Here is a 23,312-nt window from a genome sequence, read left to right on the forward strand (position 1 = left end):
TTGCGGGTACAAAGGCTGGAGCCACATGCCGTTTTCCTTCCCCATCCCTTAGAGGCTCTGGGAGAAGTGGGATCCTAACCGGTCACCTTTCACTGGGACCGGGCTCCCTCCGCAGCCCCTGGGGGAATCTGACGGACAGGAGACTGGGTATCATCAGGGACAGGCCCTGCATCTAAAAGGTACTCTGTGTCCCCTTGGGGACGGTGCATGCAGCGCCTGTGTTACAACGCTGCAGCGGCTGCTGTTTTTCTGTGACAACCGGGACTACCGCGCCTACCGCGCCTGATCGCCGGCCAGCGTTATTAAATTTAGTCCCCGGCTTCTGCGGCCTAGTACCATAACTCCCGCCCCCGGGCCTGCCAGTCAGGGGTAAGGGCGGGACGGTCGACTGGACGTCGGCAGTGAGGGCTGGAGCATACTTGGGTGTCCTCCTCCCCCCTCACTGAGCACCGTGGGGCACCAGATTCCCGCACTTTATTAGTCACGCCCACGGCTCCCTCCTCCCCTGAGAACTCTGGCAGCCATTGTTACAATCACTTCTGCCGGTGGAGGATTTCAGAACGAGCTCTGTAGCTCTGGGAGGCCCAGGCTGGGAATCTGGTGGACACACAACCGCTTTGGCGGTCGGTAAGCCACACCGGTTACCAGGTGCTGGCCCCCCTAGGGTGCCGAAGTGTGTGTGTGTGTGTGTGTATGTATGTGTATATAATATATATATATATATATATATATATATATATATATATATATATATATATATATATATATATATATATATATATATATATATATATATATATATATATATATATATATATATATATATATATATATATATATATATATATATATATATATATATATATATATATATATAATTATACATTTTCTCTGTTCGGCCGCATTATTTTGCTATTGGCTATATACCCTCACTGATCACTCTGAGGAGACAACAGCATGTCGTCCGCAAAGAGCAAGGGTGCCAAGGCACAGGCTTATTTTGCAACCTCTACCTCTTGTGCGGCTATGTTACCTGCAAGTTCCACCTACCCTCACTGTGTGCAATGCTCGGCCCCTGTGGCACTCACTCAGCCGGAGCCTCGGGCACTGGTGGGACCCTCGGCTCAGGTAGAACCGCCGGCTTCCACTGTCCAGGTGGCAGGGACAGAGTTTGCAGTTTTGGCTGAGAAACTCTGAGTCGCTTTCACAATCCATGGCTCAGTCTATGGACAAATGGTCTGCTAAGATACTAGAAGCCTTGCAGTCCAGATCGGTAACACAGGCCCAGGGCACTGTGAGTTCATCGCCCCCAGGCCCCTCTCGGTCGGTGCAGCGAAGTGCTCCTGGGGTGACACCTAGGTCCCACGGTGAGGACTCCGACACGGACCGCAGTCCCAGACCGGCTAAGCGGGCTCGCTGGGAACCTTCCCCGACTTCATCACGCTGTTCGGGGTCTTAGCATGAGGACTCTCTGGAGGATGAAGAGGAGGTCGCAGCTCAGGGCTCTGATCCTGACGTTGCTCTCAATCTTGATACACCTGAAGGGGACGCCATAGTAAATGACCTTATAGCGTCCATCAGCCAGGTGCTAGATCTTTCTCCCCCAACTCCACCTATAGAGGAGTCTGCTTCGCAGGAGGAGAAGCACCAGTTTAGGTTTCCCAAACGTACACGGAGTGCGTTTTTCGATCACTCTAACTTCAGAGATGCTGTCCAGAAGCACAGAGCATTTCCGGACAAGCGCTTTACTAAGCGCCTTAATGACACCCGTTACCCCTTCCCCCCTGACGTAGTTAAGGGTTGGGCTCAGTGTCCCAAGGTGGATCCTCCAGTCTCTAGACTGGCGGCTAGATCCGTAGTATCAGTGGCAGATGGTTCATCGCTCAAGGATGCCACTGACAGGCAAATAGAGCTCCTGATGAAATCCATCTATGAAGCCATAGGCGCGACTTTTGCTCCGGCCTTTGCAGCTGTGTGGGCACTCAAAGCTATCTCAGCTTGTCTGTCTGAGATTAATGCGGTCACACGTACCTCTGCTCCGCAAGTTGTGTCTTTGACTTCTCAGGCGTCGGCCTTTTTGTCCTACGCCATGAACGCCGTCCTGGACTCTGCGAGCCGTACAGCGGTAGTGTCCGCCAATTTGGTGGCAGTCCGCAGGGCCATATGGCTACGCGAATGGAAGGCAGACTCTGCTTCCAAGAAGTTCTTAACCGGTTTGCCATTTTCTGGCGACCGTTTGTTTGGCGAGCAATTGGACGAAATTATTAAACAATCCAAGGGAAAGGACTCGTCCTTACCCCAGTCCAAACCAAACAGACCTCAGCAACGAAAAATACAACCGAGGTTTCGGTCCTTTCGGCCCTCAGCCAGGTCCCATTCCTCCACGTCCAACAGGTCACAGAAGGGCCAGAGGAACTCTTCTGCATGGCGGTCTAAGTCACGTCCTACAAAGACCGCTGGAGGAACCGCTTCCAAGGCGGCCTCCTCATGACTTTCGGCCTCCCCAAACCGCATCCTCGGTCGGTGGCAGGCTCTCCCGCTTTTGCGACGCCTGGTGGCCACATGTCCAAGACCGATGGGTGAGAGACATTCTGTCTCACGGTTACAGGATAGAGCTCAGTTCTCGTCCTCCGACTCGTTTCTTCAGAACATCTCCGCCCCCCGAGCGAGCCGATGCACTTTTTCAGGCGGTGAACACTCTGAAGGCAGAAGGAGTTGTGATCCCCGTTCCCCTTCAGGAACGTGGTCGCGGTTTTTACTCCAACTTGTTCGTGGTGCCAAAAAAGGACGGATCATTCCGTCCCGTTCTGGACCTCAAACTGCTCAACAGACACGTGAGAACCAGACTGTTCCGGATGGAATCTCTCCGCTCTGTCATCGCCTCGATGTCCCAAGGAGACTTCCTAGCATCAATCGACATCAGGGATGCTTATCTCCATGTGCCGATTGCACCAGAGCATCAACGCTTCCTGCGTTTCGCCATCGGGGACGAACACCTTCAGTTCGTGGCACTGCCTTTCGGCCTTGCGACAGCCCCACGGGTCTTCACCAAGGTCATGGCAGCAGTGGTGGCGGTCCTACACTCTCAGGGCCACTCGGTGATCCCTTACTTAGACGATCTTCTAGTCAAGGCACCCTCCCGGGTGAAATGTCAACACAGCCTGACCATTGCTCTGGAGACTCTCCAGAGGTTCGGGTGGATCATCAATTTCCCAAAGTCAAAATTGACACCGACCCAATCACTGACTTACCTCGGGATGGAGTTTCATACTCTCTCAGCGATAGTGAAGCTTCCGCTGGACAAACAGCGTTCGCTGCAGACAGGGGTGCACTCTCTCCTTCGGGCCCAGTCACACCCCTTGAGGCGCCTCATGCACTTCCTAGGGAAGATGGTGGCAGCAATGGAGGCAGTTCCCTTTGCGCAGTTTCATCTGCGTCCACTTCAATGGGACATTCTCCGCAAATGGGACAGGAGGTCGACGTCCCTAGACAGGAACGTCTCTCTTTCACTGGCAGCCAAAACCTCTCTTCAGTGGTGGCTTCTTCCCACTTCTTTGTCGAAGGGAAAATCATTCCTGCCCCCATCCTGGGCTGTGGTCACGACGGACGCGAGTCTGTCAGGGTGGGGAGCGGTCTTCCTCCACCACAGGGCTCAGGGTACCTGGACTCAGCCAGAGTCCTCCCTTCAGATCAATGTTCTGGAGATAAGGGCAGTGTATCTAGCCCTAAAGGCGTTCCAGCGGTGGCTGGAGGGCAGGCAGATCCGAATACAGTCGGACAACGCCACGGCGGTCGCGTACATCAACCACCAGGGCGGCACACGCAGTCGTCAAGCCTTCCAAGAAGTTCGGCGGATTCTGCTGTGGGCGGAAGCCACAGCCTCCACCATCTCCGCAGTTCACATCCCGGGCGTAGAAAACTGGGAAGCAGACTTTCTCAGTCGCCAGGGCATGGACGCAGGGGAATGGTCTCTTCACCCGGACGTGTTTCAAGAGATCTGTTGCCGCTGGGGAACGCCGGACGTCGACCTCATGGCGTCTCGGCACAACAACAAAGTCCCGGCATTGATGGCACGGTCTCAAGATCACAGAGCTCTGGCGGCGGACGCATTAGTTCAGGATTGGTCGCAGTTTCGACTGCCTTATGTATTTCCTCCTCTGGCACTGCTGCCCAGAGTGTTTAGCAAGATCAGGTCCGACTGCCGCCGCGCCATCCTCGTCGCTCCAGACTGGCCGAGGAGGTCGTGGTACCCGGATCTGTGGCACCTCACGGTGGGTCAACCGTGGGCACTCCCAGACCGACCAGACTTGCTGTCTCAAGGGCCATTTTTCCATCTGAATTCTGCGGCCCTCAACCTGACTGTGTGGCCATTGAGTCCTGGCTCCTAGCGTCCTCAGGGTTATCTCAAGATGTCATTGCCACCATGAGACAAGCCAGGAAACCAACGTCCGCCAAGATCTATCACAGGGCTTGGAGGATCTTCTTATCCTGGTGCGCTGATCAGGGTTTTACCCCCTGGCCGTTTGCCTTACCCACTTTTCTTTCTTTCCTTCAATCCGGAATGGACAAGGGTTTGTCTCTCGGCTCTCTCAAGGGACAAGTATCGGCGCTTTCCGTGTTTTTTCAAAAGCGTCTAGCCAGGCTTCCGCAGGTCCGCACGTTCCTGCAGGGAGTTTGCCACATAGTCCCACCTTACAAGCGTCCGCTGGAACCCTGGGATCTTAACAGGGTGCTAACGGCTCTTCAGAAACCACCTTTCGAGCCGATGCGGGATGTCTCTCTATCACGCCTTTCGCAGAAGGTGGCCTTCCTAGTGGCAGTCACATCACTTCGGAGAGTGTCTGAGCTAGCAGCGCTTTCATGCAAAGCCCCCTTCATGGTGTTTCACCAAGATAAGGTGGTTCTGCGTCCGGTCCCGGAATTTCTCCCTAAGGTGGTATCCCCTTTTCATCTCAATCAGGATATCTCCTTACCTTCTTTTTGCCCTCATCCAGTTCACCAATGTGAAAAGGATTTGCACTTGTTAGATCTGGTGAGAGCACTTCGGCTCTACATTTCTCGCACGGCGCCCCTGCGCCGTTCTGATGCGCTCTTTGTCCTTGTCGCTGGCCAGCGTAAGGGGTCGCAGGCTTCCAAGTCAACCTTGGCTCGGTGGATCAAGGAACCGATTCTTGAAGCCTACCGTTCTTCTGGGCTTCCGATTCCTTCAGGGCTGAAAGCCCATTCTACCAGAGCCGTAGGTGCGTCCTGGGCATTGCGGCACCAGGCTACGGCTCAGCAGGTGTGTCAGGCGGCTACCTGGTCGAGTCTGCACACTTTTACAAAACACTATCAGGTGCATGCCTATGCTTCGGCAGATGCCAGCCTAGGTAGGCGAGTCCTTCAGGCGGCGGTTGCCCACCTGTAAGAGGGGGCCGTTTTCGGCTCTTTTTATCGAGGTATTCTTTTACCCACCCAGGGACTGCTTTTGGACGTCCCAATTGTCTGGGTCTCCCAATGGAGCGACAAAGAAGGGAATTTTGTTTACTTACCGTAAATTCCTTTTCTTCTAGCTCCTATTGGGAGACCCAGCACCCGCCCCTGTTCCCTTCGGGCTGTTGTTCTTTTATGTACACATGTTGTTCATGTTGAATTGTTCTTTGGTTCATGGTTTCAGTTCTCCGAACATCCTTCGGATTGAATTTACCTTAGACCAATTTATAAGTTTTCCTCCTTCCTGCTTTGGCACCAAAACTGATGGGCCCGTGATGCACGGGAGGGTGTATAGGCAGAGGGGAGGGGTTACACTTTTTAAAGTGTAATACTTTGTGTGGCCTCCGGAGGCAGAAGCTATACACCCCAATTGTCTGGGTCTCCCAATAGGAGCTAGAAGAAAAGGAATTTACGGTAAGTAAACAAAATTCCCTTCTTTTTTTTCTTTCTTTTTTTTACCCTACAAAAATCAATAACTCATTGTGCTGATGCCTGCATAGTTTTTTACCAATATGTGTGGGGGAGAGTTCGTTTTATGCAAATTTGTTCCAGATTATTAATGCTAAATCCACACTGTCTGAATGTGGTTTTATGGTTACTTCTAAATTTCACTTTCTGCAATGTACATGTAAGGCTGGAACATTAACCTTTGTGTTCCACGCGTTTTAGGCACATTCAGTTTGTGGTGCCATCCCAAGTTTGAAGATCGGTGTCAGTCCGTAGTGGAGTTCATAAAACGGGCTATCATGCACTCAAAAAATGGGAAGTTCCTGTATTTCCTGCGCTCGCGGGTGCCAGGTTAGTATCAGAATGAACGTGTGCAGTCACTGCGCAAGGTGTGTAAGACTGCCTGATAAGGCATCACATATGACATACTCCCAGCCTTCCTTGTATGTCGCCTGCTTAGACTGTGTATGTGATTTAGAAAGTTTGTAGAATTTTTAATCTGACCCCTCTTTTTCAGGTCTTCCTCCTACCCCAGTCCAACTGCTATACCCCGTGTCCCGCTTCAGCAATGTGAAATCTCTGCAACATTTATGCCGCTTCCGTATTAGACAACTGGTCCGGATAGACCACATTCCTGAGCTCCCTCTACCTAAGTGAGTATCGAGGACTTAGTTCGTGGCCTGAGGACGAATCTTGCTGTATGTTTTCTGTAGTGTTCTTGGGTAGTTAAAGGTCACAACAGACTGGAGGAACTTGTAGAACAGATTCACAATGTCCAATTCACACACTCTCCACGTGCAGTAACATTAGATTGAAACCTTATTTCTTTGTCGCTCCATTGGGAGACCCAGACAATTGGGTGTATAGCTTATGCCTCCGGAGGTCACACAAAGCATTACACTTAAAAGTGTAAACCCCTCCCCTCTGCCTATACACCCTCCCGTGCATCACGGGCTCCTCAGTTTTTATTGCTTTGTGGAAGGAGGCACACATCCACGCAAGCTCCACATTTTAGTCAGCAGCAGCTGCTGACTATATTGGATGGAAGAAAAGTGGGCCCATATAGGGCCCCCAGCATGCTCCCTTCTCACCCCACTCGGGTCGGCGGTGCTGTTAAGGTTGAGGTACCCATTGTGGGTACATCGGCAGGAGCCACATGCTGTTTTCCTTCCCCATCCCTTAGGGGCTCTGGGTGAAGTGGGATCCTGACCGGTCACCAGGCGCTGGGACCGCGCTCCCTCCGCAGCCCCTGGGGGAATCTGCTGGACAGGAGCCGGGTATCATCAGGGACAAGGCCCTGCGACTCTGAGGTACTCTGTGTCCCCTTGGGGACGGCGCATAGTGCGCCTGGGTAATGGACACTGCAGCAGCTGCTGGGTGTGTTAGTGCGCCGGGACTACCGCGCTGGCCGCGCTTGTTTGCCGGCCGCGCTTATAACTTTAGTCCCCGGCTTTTGCGGCCTAGTGCCGCATATTCCCGCCCCCGGGCCTGCCAGTCAGGGGTAAGGGCGGGACGCTGCACTGGACGTCAGCGCTGAGGGCAGGAGCATACTTTGTATCCTCCTCCCCCCTCACTGAGCACCGTGGGGCACCAGATTCCCGCACTTTTACAGGCACGCCCACGGCCCCCTCCTCCTCTCTGAACGCCGGCAGCCATTGCTACAAGACGCTGGAGAACTTCAGAGGGGAGACAACTGAGCTCCACAGCTCTGGGAGGCCCAGGCAGGGATCTGGTGGTCACACAACCGCTGGGAGCGGTCGGTAAGCCGCACCTGTTACTAGGTGCTGGTCCCCCTGGGTGCCGAATTGTATATTTATATGCTTATAGTGTATACAATTACTCTGTACGGCCTCACTGTTAGCGTTTGGCTATATACCCTCACTGATTATTCTGAGAGGAGAAACAGCATGTCGTCTGCAAAAAGCAAGGGTACCAAAGCACAGGCTTACTTTGCAACCTGTACCTCATGTGCGGCAATGCTTCCTGCAGGTTCCACCTACCCTCATTGTGTGCAATGCTCGGCCCCTGTGACACTCACTCAGCCGGAGTCTCAGCCACTGGTGGGACCCCCGGCCCAGGTGGAACCTCCGGCCCCCACTGTCCAGGTGACAGGGACAGAGTTTGCAGTATTTGCTGACAAACTTTCTGAGTCTATGGATAGATGGTCTGCTAAGATACTGGAAGCTTTGCAGTCCAGACCTGTAACACAGGCCCCGGGCACTGTTGATTCATTGCCCCCATGCCCCCCTCGGTCGGAGCAGCAAAGAGCTCCTGGGTCAACTCATAGGTCCCAAGGGGAGGACTCCGACACGGACCGCAGTCCCAGACCGACGAAGCGGGCTCGCTGGGAGCGTCCCTCGACTTCATCAGACTGTTCAGGGTCTCAGCATGAGGACTCTCTGGAGGATGAAGCAGATGCGGCAGATCAGGACTCTGATCCTGACGCCGCGCTCAACCTTGATACGCCTGAAGGGGACGCCATAGTAAACGACCTTATAGCGTCAATCAATCAGGTGTTAGATCTTTCTCCTCCACCCCTTCCGATTTGAGGAGTCAGCTTCTCAGCAGGAGAAATTTCATTTTAGGTTTCCCAAACGTACACGGAGTGCGTTTCTTGATCACTCCGACTTCAAACACGCAGTCCAGAAGCACCGAGCTTTTCCGGATAAGCGCTTTACTAAGCGACTTCATGACACACGTTATCCCTTCCCCCCTGACGTAGTTAAGGGTTGGGCCCAGTGTCCCAAGGTGGATCCTCCAGTCTCTAGACTGGCGGCCAGATCCATAGTTGCAGTGGCAGATGGTGCATCACTAAAGGATGCCACTGACAGGCAAATAGAGCTCCTGATGAAATCCATCTATGAGGCTATCGGCGCGTCCTTTGCTCCGGCATTTGCTGCCGTATGGGCACTACAAGCTATCTCAGCTTGTCAGTCTGAGATTAATGCACTCACACGAGCCGCGACTCCGCAGGTTGTGTCATTAACCTCTCAGGCGTCGGCGTTTGCGTCCTACGCCATGAATGCGGTACTAGACTCTGCGAGCCGTACAGCGGTAGCATCCGCCAATTCAGTGGCAGTCCGCAGGGCCATGTGGTTACGTGAATGGAAGGCAGACTCTGCTTCCAAGAAATTTTTAACCGGTTTGCCGTTTTCTGGCGACCGCCTGTTTGGCGAGCAATTGGATGAAATCATTAAACTATCCAAGGGTAAGGACTCGTCCTTACCCCAGTCCAAACCTAACAGACCTCAACAACGGAAGGTACAATCGAGGTTTCGGTCCTTTCGGCCCTCAGGCAGGTCTCAATTCTCCTCGTCCAACAGGCCTCAAAAGGATCAGAGGAACTCTGATTCATGGCGGTCTAAGGCACGTCCTAAAAAGACCGCCGGAGGAACCGTTCCCAAAGCGGCCTCCTCATGACTTGCGGACTCCCCAAACCGCATCCTCGGTCGGTGGCAGGCTCTTCCGCTTTTGCGACGCCTGGTTCCCACATGTCCAAGACCGATGGGTGAGAGACATTCTGTCTCACGGTTACAGGATAGAGTTCAATTCTCGTCCTCCGATTCGTTTCTTCAGAACATCTCCGCCCCCCGAGCGAGCCGATGCTCTTCTGCAGGCGGTGAACTTTCTGAAGGCAGAAGGAGTAGTTATCCCCGTTCCCCTTCAGCAATGGGGTCACGGTTTTTACTCCAACTTGTTTGTCGTACCAAAAAAGGACGGATCTTTCCGTCCCGTCCTGGACCTCAAACTGCTCAACAAACACGTGAAAACCAGACGATTCCGGATGGAATCTCTCCGCTCCGTCATCGCCTCGATGTCCCAAGGAGACTTCCTGGCATCAATAGACATCAGGGATGCTTATCTCCACGTGCCGATTTGCACCAGAGCATCAGCGCTTCCTGCGTTTCGCCATCGGGGACGAACACCTTCAGTTCGTGGCATTGCCTTTCGGCCTGGCAACAGCCCCACGGGTCTTCACCAAGGTCATGGCAACAGTGGTTGCAGTCCTACACTCTCAGGGACACTCAGTGATCCCTTACTTGGACGATCTTCTTGTCAAGGCCCCCTCTCGGGTGGCATGCCAACACAGCCTGAACATTGCTCTGGAGACACTCCAGAGGTTCGGGTGGATCATCAATTTCCCAAAGTCAAAACTGACACCGACACAATCGCTGACATATCTCGGGATGGAGTTTCACACTCTCCCAGCGATAGTGAAACTTCCGCTGGACAAACAACGATCACTACAGACAGGGGTGCGATCTCTCCTCCGAGCCCAGTCGCACCCCTTGAGACGCCTCATGCACTTCCTAGGGAAGATGGTGGCAGCAATGGAGGCAGTTCCATTTGCACAGTTTCATCTGCGTCCTCTTCAATGGGACATTCTCCGCAAATGGGACAGGAAATCGACGTCCCTCGACAGGAACGTCTCCCTTTCTCGGGCAGCCAAGGCATCCCTTCAGTGGTGGCTTCTTCCCACTTCTTTGTCGAAGGGGAAATCCTTCCTGCCCCCATCCTGGGCTGTGGTCACGACGGACGCGAGTCTGTCAGGGTGGGGAGCGATCTTCCTCGACCACAGGGCTCAGGGTACCTGGACTCAGCCAGAGTCCTCCCTTCAGATCAATGTTCTGGAGATAAGGGCAGTGTATCTAGCCCTGAAGGCGTTCCAGCCGTGGCTGGAAGGCAGGCAGATCCGAATTCAGTCGGACAACGCCACGGCGGTGGCATACATAAACCACCAAGGCGGCACGCGCAGTCGGCAAGCCTTCCAGGAAGTTCGGCGGATTCTGCTGTGGGTGGAAGCCACAGCCTCCACCATCTCCGCAGTACACATCCCGGGCGTGGAAAACTGGGAAGCGGACTTTCTCAGTCGCCAGGGCATGGACGCAGGGGAATGGTCTCTTCACCCGGACGTGTTTCAAGAGATCTGTTGCCGCTGGGGGAAGCCGGACGTCGACCTAATGGCGTCCCGGCACAACAACAAGGTCCCGGCATTCATGGCACGGTCTCAAGATCACAGAGCTCTGGCGGCAGACGCCTTAGTTCAGGATTGGTCGCAGTTTCAACTGCCTTATGTCTTTCCTCCTCTGGCACTGCTGCCCAGAGTGTTACGCAAGATCAGGTCCGACTGCCACCGCGCCCTCCTCGTTGCCCCAGACTGGCCAAGGAGGTCGTGGTACCCGGATCTGTGGCATCTCACGGTGGGTCAACCGTGGGCACTACCAGACCGACCAGACTTGCTGTCTCAAGGGCCATTTTCTTCGGCGCTCTATTGGGAGACCCAGACGATTGGGTGTATAGCACTGCCTCCGGAGGCCACACAAAGCAATTACACTTAAAAGTGTAAGGCCCCTCCCCTTCTGGCTATACACCCCCAGTGGGATCACTGGCTCACCAGTTTTCGGCTTTGTGCGAAGGAGGTCAGACATCCACGCATAGCTCCACTGTTTAGTCAGCAGTAGCTGCTGACTATATCGGATGGAAGAAAAGAGGGCCCATACTAGGGCCCCCAGCATGCTCCCTTCTCACCCCACTGGTGGTTTGTAAGGTTGAGGTACCTATTGCTGGTACGGCGGCTGGAGCCCACATGCTGTTTTCCTTCCCCATCCCCCTGAGGGGCTCTGAGGAAGTGGGATCTTACCGGCCCCAAAGCCCTGAGGCCGGGCTCCATCCACAGACCCATTGAACCTGCTGGATGTGGAGCGGGAGTGCCGTTCAGGGACATGGCCCTGCACCATTCAGGTACTCTGTGTCCCCGTACACACAGGCACAGCACACTCCAGACTTGCTGGGTGTGCTAGTGCGCCGGGGACAGTAAAGGGTTACAGTCACTGCAGCCTAGCTGAGTGACTTTATTTATTGGGAACTACCGCGCCGGACGCTCCGTGAGCGGCGACGCGGCTGGGACTTGTAGTGCGCCGGGGACTTAGCGCCGACCGCGCTTTTACGGCGGCGGCGCTCATAAATCCAGTCCCCGGCTTTTGCGGCCTAACTCAGCTTCGTTCCCGCCCCCACCCTGTCAATCAGGGTAGGGGAGAGACGCTGTACACTCAGCAGCGCCGAGGGCTGGAGCCTTATTTACATGCTCCAGCCCTCTCACTAGACACTGTGGGACGCCAGGTTTCCCGCTCTGACTCGGGGCACGCCCACGGCCCGCCCCTACTCACACGAGCTGGAAAAGGACGCCGGCAGCCATTCCTGCAGCCCGAGCTGGGAGAACGGACTCTGGGCAACCAACAGGAATGGGGCGACCACACACCCGCTTATAGGCGGGCGGTAAGCGGCACCTGGGGTGCTGACACTAAATACCGCAGTTTTGTCTATTTGTATTTAAGCACACTGCATAGGTCGCTATTTCGGGCTATATGCCCTCTTAGATGGCGACACATCAGCAGCAGGAAAGCATGGGTGCTACGGCACAGGCTTTCTATGCTGCTTGTATTGCACGTACTGAAGTGTTCATGTGTATTTATGCTTGTATGCTGTACACTGCACTGTACGGTCACTAGTCTTGGCTATATTCGCCATAGAATGGCTAGACTACAGCAGCAGAAAAGCAAGGGTGCTGAGGCACAGGTTTTTTTCTATGCTGCTTGTATTGCAGGGGTTGCAGTGTTCATTTGTACTTATGCTTGTATGCTATACATTGCACTGTATGGTCGCTATTCTGGGCTCTATTCCCCTAGATGGCTAGTCTACAGCAGCAGAAAAGCAGGCTTTCTATGCTGCTTGTATTGCATGTGCTGCAGTGTTCATTTGTACTTTATGCTTGTATGATATACATTGCACTGTACGGTCGCCATTCTTGGCTCTATAAGTCGGCAGCAGCATATAAGCAACACAGGCTTTCGATGCTGTTTTTGCTGCATGTGATATTGTTCCACGGCACTGCTCCCCATTGGGTGCAATGCTCCCCTGTAGCACTTGGTCAGCCGGGGTCTCTACTTGACGTGGCCAAAAGAACCACCTCTCAACCCTGTCCAAGGACAGGGACGGAGTTGCAATGGGATAGAGACTTGCAGTCCGGACAGGCCATGGGCAATCTGGATCATTGCTCCCTGGCCACCCTCACTTGGATTAAAAATCGGTGCTCCGGGGGGGTCCCAGGACGCTCTCTGTATGATGAGGTAGACGTAGCTCATCAGGACTTTGATCCTGACACCGCTCTCACTCCGGATACACCGGATGGTGACGCCATAAGGAATGATCCTATAGCGTCCATCAATGGAATGTTGTATCTTTTCTCCCTCAGCTCCCCCAGCGGAGGAGTCAGCTTCACAGCAGGAGAAGTCCCATTTCAAACTCAAACGTATATTGAGTAGTGTTCTGGGCACGCTGACTTCAGAGAAGCAGTCCAGAAACACCACGCTTACCAGATAAGCGTTTTCTCCAAACGTATTAAGGATACACGTTATCACTTTCCCCCTGACGTGGTCAGGCGTTGGACCCAGGGTCCAAAGGTGGATTCTCCAATCTCCAGGCTTGCGGCTAGAGCCACAGTTGCAGTGGAGATGGGACTTCACTTACAGATGCCATTGACAGACAGATGGACTCTGGTTGAAATCTGTCTGTAAGGCTATCGGCGTGTCGGTTGCTCCGGCATTCACAGCCGTATGGGCACCCTAAGCTTTTCAGCTGTTCTTGTGCAGCTGGTCTTGAGCGCAAGTACATCTGTGCCGCAGGGGCGTCCGTAACCTCGCAATGTCTGTATTGCGACTTACCCTATTAATGCTGTCCTGGAAGGACAGCCGAGGTTTCGGTCCTTCCCAGGCTCGGGCAGGTCCCAATTGTCCTCGTCCAAAAGGGCTGAAAAGCCTCAGAGGGGCTCAGCTGCCGGCCGGGCTCAATCACGCCCAAGGAAGGCAGCCGGAGGAACCGCTACCAAGGCGGTCTCCTCATGACTCTCAGCTCTCTCATCTTTCCGCATCCGCGGTTGATGGCAGACTCGCTCGCCTTTGGCGACATTTAGCTGCCACAGGTCACAGACCGGTGGGTGAGGGACAGTGTGCCCACGTGCACAGGACAGAGTTCTGTTCTCGTCCTCCGACTCGATTCTTCAGAACGTCCCCACATCCCCACCGAGCAGAGGCTCTTCTGCAGGCAGAAGGAGTGGTAATCCCGGTTCCTCTTCAGGAACAAGACACGGTTTTCCTCCAATCTGGTTGTGGTGCCAAACAAGGATGGCTCTTTCCGTTCCGTTCTGGACCTAAAACTGCTCAACAAGCACGTGGAGGCCAGGCGGTTCCGGATGATACCCTCCGCTCCGTCATTGCCTCAATGTCTCAAGGAAATTTCCTAGCATCAATAGACATCTAAGATGCTTATCTCCACGTGCCGATTGCTACAGAGCACCAATGTTTTTCTACATTTCGTGATAGGAAACGACCAGCTTCAGTTCGTAGCTCTGCCATTCGGGCTGGCGACAGCCCCACGGGGGTTCGCCAAGGTCATGACGGCAGTGGTAGCAGTCTTGCACTCACAGGGACACTCTGTGATCCCTTACTTGGACGATCTACTTGTCAAGGCACCCTCTCAACAGGCATGCCAACTCAGCCTGAATGTTGCGCTGGAGACTCTCCAGACATTCGGGTGGATCATCAACTTCTCAAAGTCAAACCTGTCACGACCCAATCACTAACGTATCTTGGCATGGAGTTTCATACCCTCTCAGCGGTAGTGAAGCTTCCGCTGGACAAGCAGCGGTCACTACAGACTGGGGTGCAGACTCTCCTTAAAGGTCAGTCGCACTTCTTAAGACGCCTCATGCACTTCCTCGGGAAGATAGTGGCGGCAATGGAGGCGGTTCCGTTTGCGCAGTTTCATCTGCGTTCACTTCAATGGGACATTCTCCGCCAATGAGACGGGAAGTCAACATCCCTGTACAGGAAAGTATCCCTTTCACAGACGGCAAGGACTCTCTGCAATGGTGGCTTCTTCCCACCTCATTATCACAGGGAAGATCCTTCCTACCACCGTCTTGGGCGGTGGTCACGACAGACGCGAGTCTGTCAGGGTGGGGAGCGTTTTTCTCCACCACAGGGCTCAGGGTCCGTGGACTCAGCAGGAGTCCACCCTTCAGATCAATGTTCTGGTAATCAGAGCAGTGTATCTTGCCCTACTAGCCTTCCAGCAGTGGCTGGAAAGAAAGCAGATCCGAATTCAATCGGACAAGTCCACAGCGGTGGCATACATCAATCACCAAGGGGGGACACGCAGTCGGCAAGCCTTCCAGGAAGTCCGGCGGATTCTGATGTGGGTGGATGCCACGGCCTCCACCATATCCGCAGTTCACATCCCCGGCGTAGAAAACTAGGAAGCAGACTTCCTCAGTCGCCAGGGCATGGACGCAGGGGAATGGTCCCTTCACCCGGACGTGTTTCAGGAAATCTGTCGCCGCTGGGGAAGGCCGGACGTCGACCTAATGGCGCCCCGGCACAACAACAAGGTCCCAACCTTCATGGCACGGTCTCGCGATCAAAGAGCGCTGGCGGCAGACGCCCTAGCGCAAGATTGGTCGCAGTTCCGGCTCCCTTATGTGTTTCCACCTCTGGTACCTTTGCCTAGAGTGCTACGCAAGATCAGATCCGATTGCAGCCGCGTCATACTCGTCGCCCCAGACTGGCCGAGGAGGGCGTGGTATCCGGATCTGTGGCAGCTCACGGTCGGCCAACCGTGGGCACTACCAGACCGACCAGACTTGCTGTCCCAAGGGCCGTTTTTTCCATCGGAATTCCGCGGCCCTGAATCTGACTGTGTGGCCATTGAGTCCTGGATCCTAGCGTCTTCAGGATTATTCCACGGGGTCGTTGCCACCATGAGACAGGCTAGGAAGCCCACGTCCGCTAAGAACCACAGAACGTGGAGGATATTCTTATCCTGGTGCTCTGCTCAGGGAGTGTCTCCCTGGCCATTTGCATTGCCTACCTTTCTTTCTTTCCTGCTATCTGGGTTAGAAAAAGGTTTGGCGCTCGGCTCCCTTAAAGGTCAGGTATCGGCGCTATTCGTCTTTTTTCAAGAGGCGTTTGGCACGCCTTCCTATGGTGCGCACGTTCCTACAGGGGGTTTGCCATATCGTTCCCCCGTGCAAGCGGCCGTTAGATCCATGGGATCTGAACAGGGTACTATGCCCTCCAGAAGCCGCCCTTCGAGCCTCTGAGGGAGGTTTCACTTTCTAGACTATCCCAGAACGTGGCTTTTCTGGTAGCGATCACATCTCTTCGGAGAGTATCTGAGCTGGCAGCGCTGTCATCCAAGACTCCCTTCCTGGTCTTCCACCAGGACAAGGTAGTGCTGCGCCCCATTCAGGAGTTTCTCCCGAAGGTGGTATCCTCTTTTCATCTTAATCAGGATATCTCTTTGCCTTCGTTTTGTCCTCATGCAGTTCATCGGTATGAGAAGGATTTACATTTGTTAGATCTGGTGAGAGCACTCAGAATCTACATTTCCCGCACGGCGCCCTTGCGCCGTTCGGATGCACTCTTTGTCCTTGTCGCTGGTAAGCGCAAAGGGTCGCAGGCTTCTAAGGCCACCCTGGCTCGATGGATCAAAGAACCAATTCTTGAAGCCTACCGTTCTGCTGGGCTTCCGGTTCCATCAGGGCTGAAGGCCCATTCTACCAGAGCCGTGGGTGCATCCTGGGCATTACGACACCAGGCTACGGCTCAACAGGTGTGCCAGGCAGCTACCTGGTCGAGTCTGCACACTTTCACCAAACATTATCAGGTGCATACCTATGCTTCGGCGGACGCCAGCCTAGGTAGAAGAGTCCTGCAGGCGGCAGTTGCCTCCCCGTAGGGGAGGGCTGTCTTGCAGCTCTAACATGAGGTATTTCTTTACCCACCCAGGGACAGCTTTTGGACGTCCCAATCGTCTGGGTCTCCCAATAGAGCGCCGAAGAAGAAGGGAATTTTGTTACTTACCGTAAATTCCTTTTCTTCTAGCTCTTATTGGGAGACCCAGCACCCGCCCTGTTGTCCTTCGGGATTTTTGGTTTGTTTGCGGGTACACATGTTGTTCATGTTGAACGGTTTTCAGTTCTCCGATGTTACTCGGAGTGAATTTGTTTAAACCAGTTATTGGCTTTCCTCCTTCTTGCTTTTGCACTAAAACTGGTGAGCCAGTGATCCCACTGGGGGTGTATAGCCAGAAGGGGAGGGGCCTTACACTTTTAAGTGTAATTGCTTTGTGTGGCCTCCGGAGGCAGTGCTATACACCCAATCGTCTGGGTCTCCCAATAAGAGCTAGAAGAAAAGGAATTTACGGTAAGTAACAAAATTCCCTTCTTTCCATCTGAATTCTGCGGCCCTCAACCTGACTGTGTGGCCATTGAGTCATGGATCCTAGCGTCTTCAGGGTTATCTCAAGAGGTCATTGCCACTATGAGACAGGCCAGGAAACCAACGTCAGCCAAGATCTACCACAGGACGTGGAGGATCTTCTTATCCTGGTGCTCTGATCAGGGTTTTATTCCATGGCCATTTGCCTTGCCCACTTTTCTGTCTTTCCTTCAATCCGGAATGGAAAAGGGGCTGTCTCTCGGCTCTCTTAAGGGACAAGTCTCGGCGCTCTCTGTATTTTTTCAAAAGCGTCTAGCAAGGCTTCCGCAAGTACGCACGTTCCTGCAGGGGGTTTGCCACATAGTCCCCCCTTACAAGCGCCCGCTAGAACCCTGGGATCTGAACAGGGTGCTAATGGCTCTTCAGAAACCACCTTTCGAGCCAATGAGAGATATTTCTCTTTCTCGCCTCTCGCAGAAGGTGGTCTTCCTAGTGGCAGTCACATCACTTCGCAGAGTGTCTGAGCTAGCTGCACTGTCATGCAAAGCTCCCTTCCTGGTGTTTCACCAGGACAAGGTGGTTCTGCGTCCGGTTCCGGAATTTCTCCAGAAGGTGGTATCCCCTTTTCATCTCAATCAGGATATCTCCTTACCTTCTTTTTGTCCTCATCCAGTTCACCAATGTGAAAAGGATTTGCACTTGTTAGATCTTGTGAGAGCACTCCGGCTCTACATTTCTCGTACGGCGCCCCTGCGCCGCTCGGATGCGCTCTTTGTCCTTGTCGCTGGCCAGCGTAAAGGGTCGCAGGCTTCCAAGTCAACCTTGGCTCGGTGGATCAAGGAACCAATTCTTGAAGCCTACCGTTCTTCTGGCCTTCCGGTTCCTTCAGGACTGAAAGCCCATTCTACCAGAGCCGTGGGTGCGTCCTGGGCATTGCGGCACCAGGCTACGGCTCAGCAGGTGTGTCAGGCGGCTACCTGGTCGAGTCTGCACACTTTCACGAAGCACTATCAGGTGCATACCTACGCTTCGGCAGATGCCAGCTTAGGTAGGCGAGTCCTCCAGGCGGCGGTTGCCCACCTGTAGGAAGGGGCCGTCTTTCGGCTCTATTACCGGGGTATTCTTTACCCACCCAGGGACTGCTTTTGGACGTCCCAATTGTCTGGGTCTCCCAATGGAGCGACAAAGAAGGGAATTTTGTTTACTTACCGTAAATTCCTTTTCTTCTAGCTCCAATTGGGAGACCCAGCACCCGCCCCTGTTCCCTTCGGGCTGTTGTTCTTTTATGTACACATGTTGTTCATGTTGAATTTTTTCTTGGTTCATGGTTTAAGTTCTCCGAACATCCTTCGGATTGAATTTACCTTAGACCAATTTATAAGTTTCCTCCTTCCTGCTTTTGCACCAAAACTGAGGAGCCCGTGATGCACGGGAGGGTGTATAGGCAGAGGGGAGGGGTTTACACTTTTAAGTGTAATGCTTTGTGTGACCTCCGGAGGCATAAGCTATAAACCCAATTGTCTGGGTCTCCCAATTGGAGCTAGAAGAAAAGGAATTTACGGTAAGTAAACAAAATTCCCTTCTTTCTTCACGCAACCTTTAGCGTACTTTCCAACTTAGCGATTATTTTGCAGATTTTCCAGCGGACTATCTGCAGCATATTAAAGTTAGCAGCATTGTGGATAAGATTTGACTCAAATCTGCAGCATAAAGTGACCTGTGGGGCACATTTACAACCTATAACATCAATTTATGCTGTGGAATTCACCCTTTGCAGTGGAAACTGTGAAATCTGCAGCTTACCTACGTTTTTGGAAGATTTAGTGTGAAGCTTGCTGCTGTTGGTTTTACAGAACATTTCCTGCTGCTGTCTGCTGCGGATCATTTGTGCAGAATTTGTGGTTTGCTGCTTGTTTCCAAATCTGTAACGTGTCAATTGTTGCATGTTTGCAGATCTTGCTATGAGTTTCAAAGGGTAAACTATGCTTTATTCACCACTTCTAGTCTTATCAAAAATGTATCTATACATAAAATTCTAAGTTTTTTTTTTTTTTTTTTTTTGTTTTCCTGTAAAACTTTTTAATTTTTGCCAATGATGAGCGTACCTGGACTGTAACTGCTTCCAGGTCCACTCATTCACTTTCGGGGCCGCTCATTACCTTTATTGCAAATGCACTGCTTCCCCCGCCCACTGGCATCTGTGATTTGGTTTTAGTTGGACAGCACCCTCATGCTGAGTGACAGTGTGTCTGACACTTCCAAACACAGAACCTGTCTTCTGGTCTGTAGTACAGTAAAAATAAATCAAAAAATGGCATGCGGTCCCCACGTATTATGATACCCAGCACAGAAAAAGCATACGGCTGCAGCCCCCAGTCGTACGCTTATCTTGGCTTTTGTATCAAAATAAGAGAAACCGTATGCGTCTTTTTTTTAAAATTATTATTTAAATAATTTTTTAAAAAACAACTGTGTGCAGTCCCTCCCCAATTTTGGTGCCCAACAGCCGGGGGCTGGTATTCTCAGACTGGGGAGAACCCTGCTTATTGCCCCCCTCCAGCCTAAAAATAGCAGCCTGCAGCTACCCAGAATTGTCACATTCATTAGATGCAATAATCCCAGCACTTTTCCCGCTCTTCCCAATTTTGATGCCCAACAGACGGGGGCTGGTATTCTCAGACTGGGGAGAACCCTGCTTATTGCCCCCCTCCAGCCTAAAAATAGCAGCCTGCAGCTACCCAGAATTGTCACATTCATTAGATGCAATAATCCCAGCACTTTTCCCGCTCTTCCCGATTTGCCCTGGTGAGGTGGCAGAGTAATAAGGGGTTAATGACAGCTAGCAGCTACCACTAAGCCCTAGATTAGTAATGGGCGTGAGGTTCTCAGACACCATTACTAATCTGTAAGTGGAAAAGAAATAAACACAAACGCTGAAAAATCCTTTATTTGAAATAAAATACAAAAAAACACCCTCTTTCACTCTTCTATTAATGCCAAAAGCACCCCTTATTACCCCGATAGCCACCGCACCAGGGAAGTCTGGAATTGCCGGGTAAAGGTCTGGGATTGTCGCATCTAATGGATTTCTGGATTGCTGCAGGCTATTTTTAGGCTGGGCGGCCCAATAAAGCGGGGTCTCCCCAGCCTGAGAATACCAGGCCACAGCTGTTGGGCTTTATCTTGGCTGGGTATTAAAATTTGGGGGACAGCACACTGTTTTCTTTATCGTTCCTATGGGAGACCCAGACCATGGGTGTTTTAGCTTCTGCCTCCGGAGGACACACAGTACTACACTCAAAAGTGTAGCTCCTCCCTCTGAGCTTATACACCCCCTGGAGAACCAGATCTAGCCAGTTTATCGCTTTGTGTTCAGGAGGCATACATCCACACATGCATTCTCATCTGATTTTTGATTTTTGGAAAGAGTTTGAAGAAAAACGGGTCCAAGCCTGGACCCCCGGCATGTCCCTTCTCACCCCACTGTGTCGGCGGTGCTGTTAAGGTTGATTCCAAGGCTGGAGCCTTACATGCCGTGCTCCTTCACCATCCCTCCTGGGCTCTGGCTTGAAGTGGGAGCCAGCACGGTTCTCCATGCTTGGCAGGAGACCGGTCTCCATCCGCAGCCCTTCAGGATCCTGCTGAACCGGAGCACTCATCCCCAGGGACTTGGAACCCTGCGTCTCAGCAAGCTAAGTACCTGAGACGTTTTTATATTGGGGGTCCCTGTACTTTATTGTTGTGGGAGAGTGTGCTGAGTGAGTTTTATGACATTTCCGGCGGGTTCTCTGGCTGTCGCCTGAGAACCGCGCCGATGGTGCCTGCGCGCCGGCCGCACCGCTCAAATTTAGGCCCCGGCTTCGCCGGAGGCCTACTTTCGGTTTCACTGCCCTCGCATGTCATTCATGCAGAGGGACAGTGCGGCTCCGCCCAGCGGCCGTTCTGCACAGGGGAGGTTCTACTACAAAACACTGCACTCTCATTGACATGAAATAAAGTAAAGTAAATCAACAGATTCGTTTTTTTGCGTGAAAAAATAAGTGTATTTATTTATACAAAATTTGTGGGAGGGACTAAAGGACGTTTCGGCCCAACCTGGGCCTTCTTCATACCAAGTCACACTCCATACATAGAAGCGCAATTTTCACTAGGGGAATCCTTCTTTTCTTATTACAGAAGTTATTATGGGTGCAAAGCCAGTGGAAAATTCCACCCAGGAGCAAATGGTTGAAATAATCTGTGTATAAGCCCTTGCTTGTTTTCACAAGTAGTTTATTCATGCAGTTTGCTCTATGAAAATGAGGGATTTTAGTGACTCGTGGTCCCTTCAATTTACAGTATGAGACTAAGGTCACATGCATGGAGCATTGGTTTAAGGATATAGAGGGCTTTTTCTCTGTTTGTTTGGAGGCATAAGCGTAGCGATGGGTAGTGAAGTCCCCTTTGTGGCCGTCTTCCCAGACTGTGGCACGTGCCACAGTCTGGGAAGACGGCCACAAAGGGGACTTCACTACCCATCGCTACGCTTATGCCTCCAAACAAACAGAGAAAAAGCCCTCTATATCCTTAAACCAATGCTCCATGCATGTGACCTTAGTCTCATACTGTAAATTGAAGGGACCACGAGTCACTAAAATCCCTCATTTTCATAGAGCAAACTGCATGAATAAACTACTTGTGAAAACAAGCAAGGGCTTATACACAGATTATTTCAACCATTTGCTCCTGGGTGGAATTTTCCACTGGCTTTGCACCCATAATAACTTCTGTAATAAGAAAAGAAGGATTCCCCTAGTGAAAATTGCGCTTCTATGTATGGAGTGTGACTTGGTATGAAGAAGGCCCAGGTTGGGCCGAAACGTCCTTTAGTCCCTCCCACAAATTTTGTATAAATAAATACACTTATTTTTTCACGCAAAAAAACGAATCTGTTGATTTACTTTACTTTATTTCATGTCAATGAGAGTGCAGTGTTTTGTAGTAGAATTTTATAGCTTGGACCTAGGTCCCCTCACTAGCACCTCATATAAACTAATTATTTAAGACAGTGTTCACACCATATATATTTTTCTAATACTGCACAGGGGAGGGACACTCCTCACTGAGTACATGTCTCCTCCCCTGTAAGTCTCTATGGCCCTCCAGATCCCGCTGCCAGAGTAAGTCCCGCCCCCTCTCTTCGCTCCGGCGGCCATTTTCTCAGCGTTTTCCCTGCGATCAGCACTGGTCTGCAGCATCCCTGCTGAGGTGCTTGGGGGTCCGGGCTCCAGCGGTCTGGTAAGCCACAACCTCTGGTTGTGGACCTCTGTATATACTCTCTGGGGGTCATTCTGGCAGAGCCCCCACTCCAGCAGCATGTCTCACACGAGGAGCAAGGCTCCAAAGCTGTATTCAGTATGCACTGCATGTAAGCTCCTACTGCCTGAACCGAGCACCTATCCACATTGTGATGCCTGCTCTAACCTGACGATGCCTCAGCCTGGAATCGCACCCCCAGTGGTCTCTCCGGCTGCTCCGGCTCCTGTCGCTGAACCCCCGGCTTGGGTAGATCCTTATCTAGGTCTATCTCCCAGTCTTTCTTCAGCGCTCTATTGGGAGACCCAGACGATTGGGGTATAGCTACTGCCTCCGGAGGCCACACAAAGCACTACACTAAAAAGTGCAAGGCCCCTCCCCTTCTGGCTATACCCCCCCGTGGTATCACGGGTTCTCCAGTTTTCAAGCTTTGTGCGAAGGAGGTCAGACATCCATGCATAGCTCCACAGATTTTAGTCAGCAGTAGCTGCTGACTATTTCGGATGGAAGAAAAGAGGGCCCATATAGGGCCCCCAGCATGCTCCCTTCTCACCCGTTAATGGTGTTGTAAGGTTGAGGTACCTATTGCTGGTACGGAGGCTGGAGCCCACATGCTGCTTTCCTTCCACATCCCCCTGAGGGGCTCTGAGGAAGTGGGATCCTGCCGGCCTCAAAGCTCTGACGCCGGGCTCCATCCACAGACCCATTTGAACCTGCTGGATACGGAGCTGGAGTACCGTTCAGGGACATGGCCCTGCACCATTACAGGTACTCTGTGTCCCCGTACACACAGGCACAGCACACTCCAGACTTGCTGGGTGT

At 52.4% G+C, this 23,312-nt stretch overlaps 1 protein-coding gene across 3 annotated transcripts in view; it reads left to right on the plus strand.

The window, feature by feature from the left end:
• The window catches only part of SOCS7 (suppressor of cytokine signaling 7), a 104,821-nt gene that overhangs the window by 37,211 nt on the left and 44,298 nt on the right, over positions 1 to 23,312 (plus strand). For all 3 annotated transcript variants that reach the window (XM_075350079.1, XM_075350080.1, XM_075350081.1), the window contains 2 exons: positions 6,142 to 6,270; positions 6,437 to 6,572. In XM_075350079.1, coding sequence (XP_075206194.1) covers positions 6,142 to 6,270; positions 6,437 to 6,572 — 265 coding nt within the window. The remainder of the gene's footprint in view (positions 1 to 6,141; positions 6,271 to 6,436; positions 6,573 to 23,312) is intronic.

Source organism: Anomaloglossus baeobatrachus, chromosome 5 (assembly GCF_048569485.1).
Source record: "Anomaloglossus baeobatrachus isolate aAnoBae1 chromosome 5, aAnoBae1.hap1, whole genome shotgun sequence".
Taxonomy (NCBI): domain Eukaryota; kingdom Metazoa; phylum Chordata; class Amphibia; order Anura; family Aromobatidae; genus Anomaloglossus; species Anomaloglossus baeobatrachus.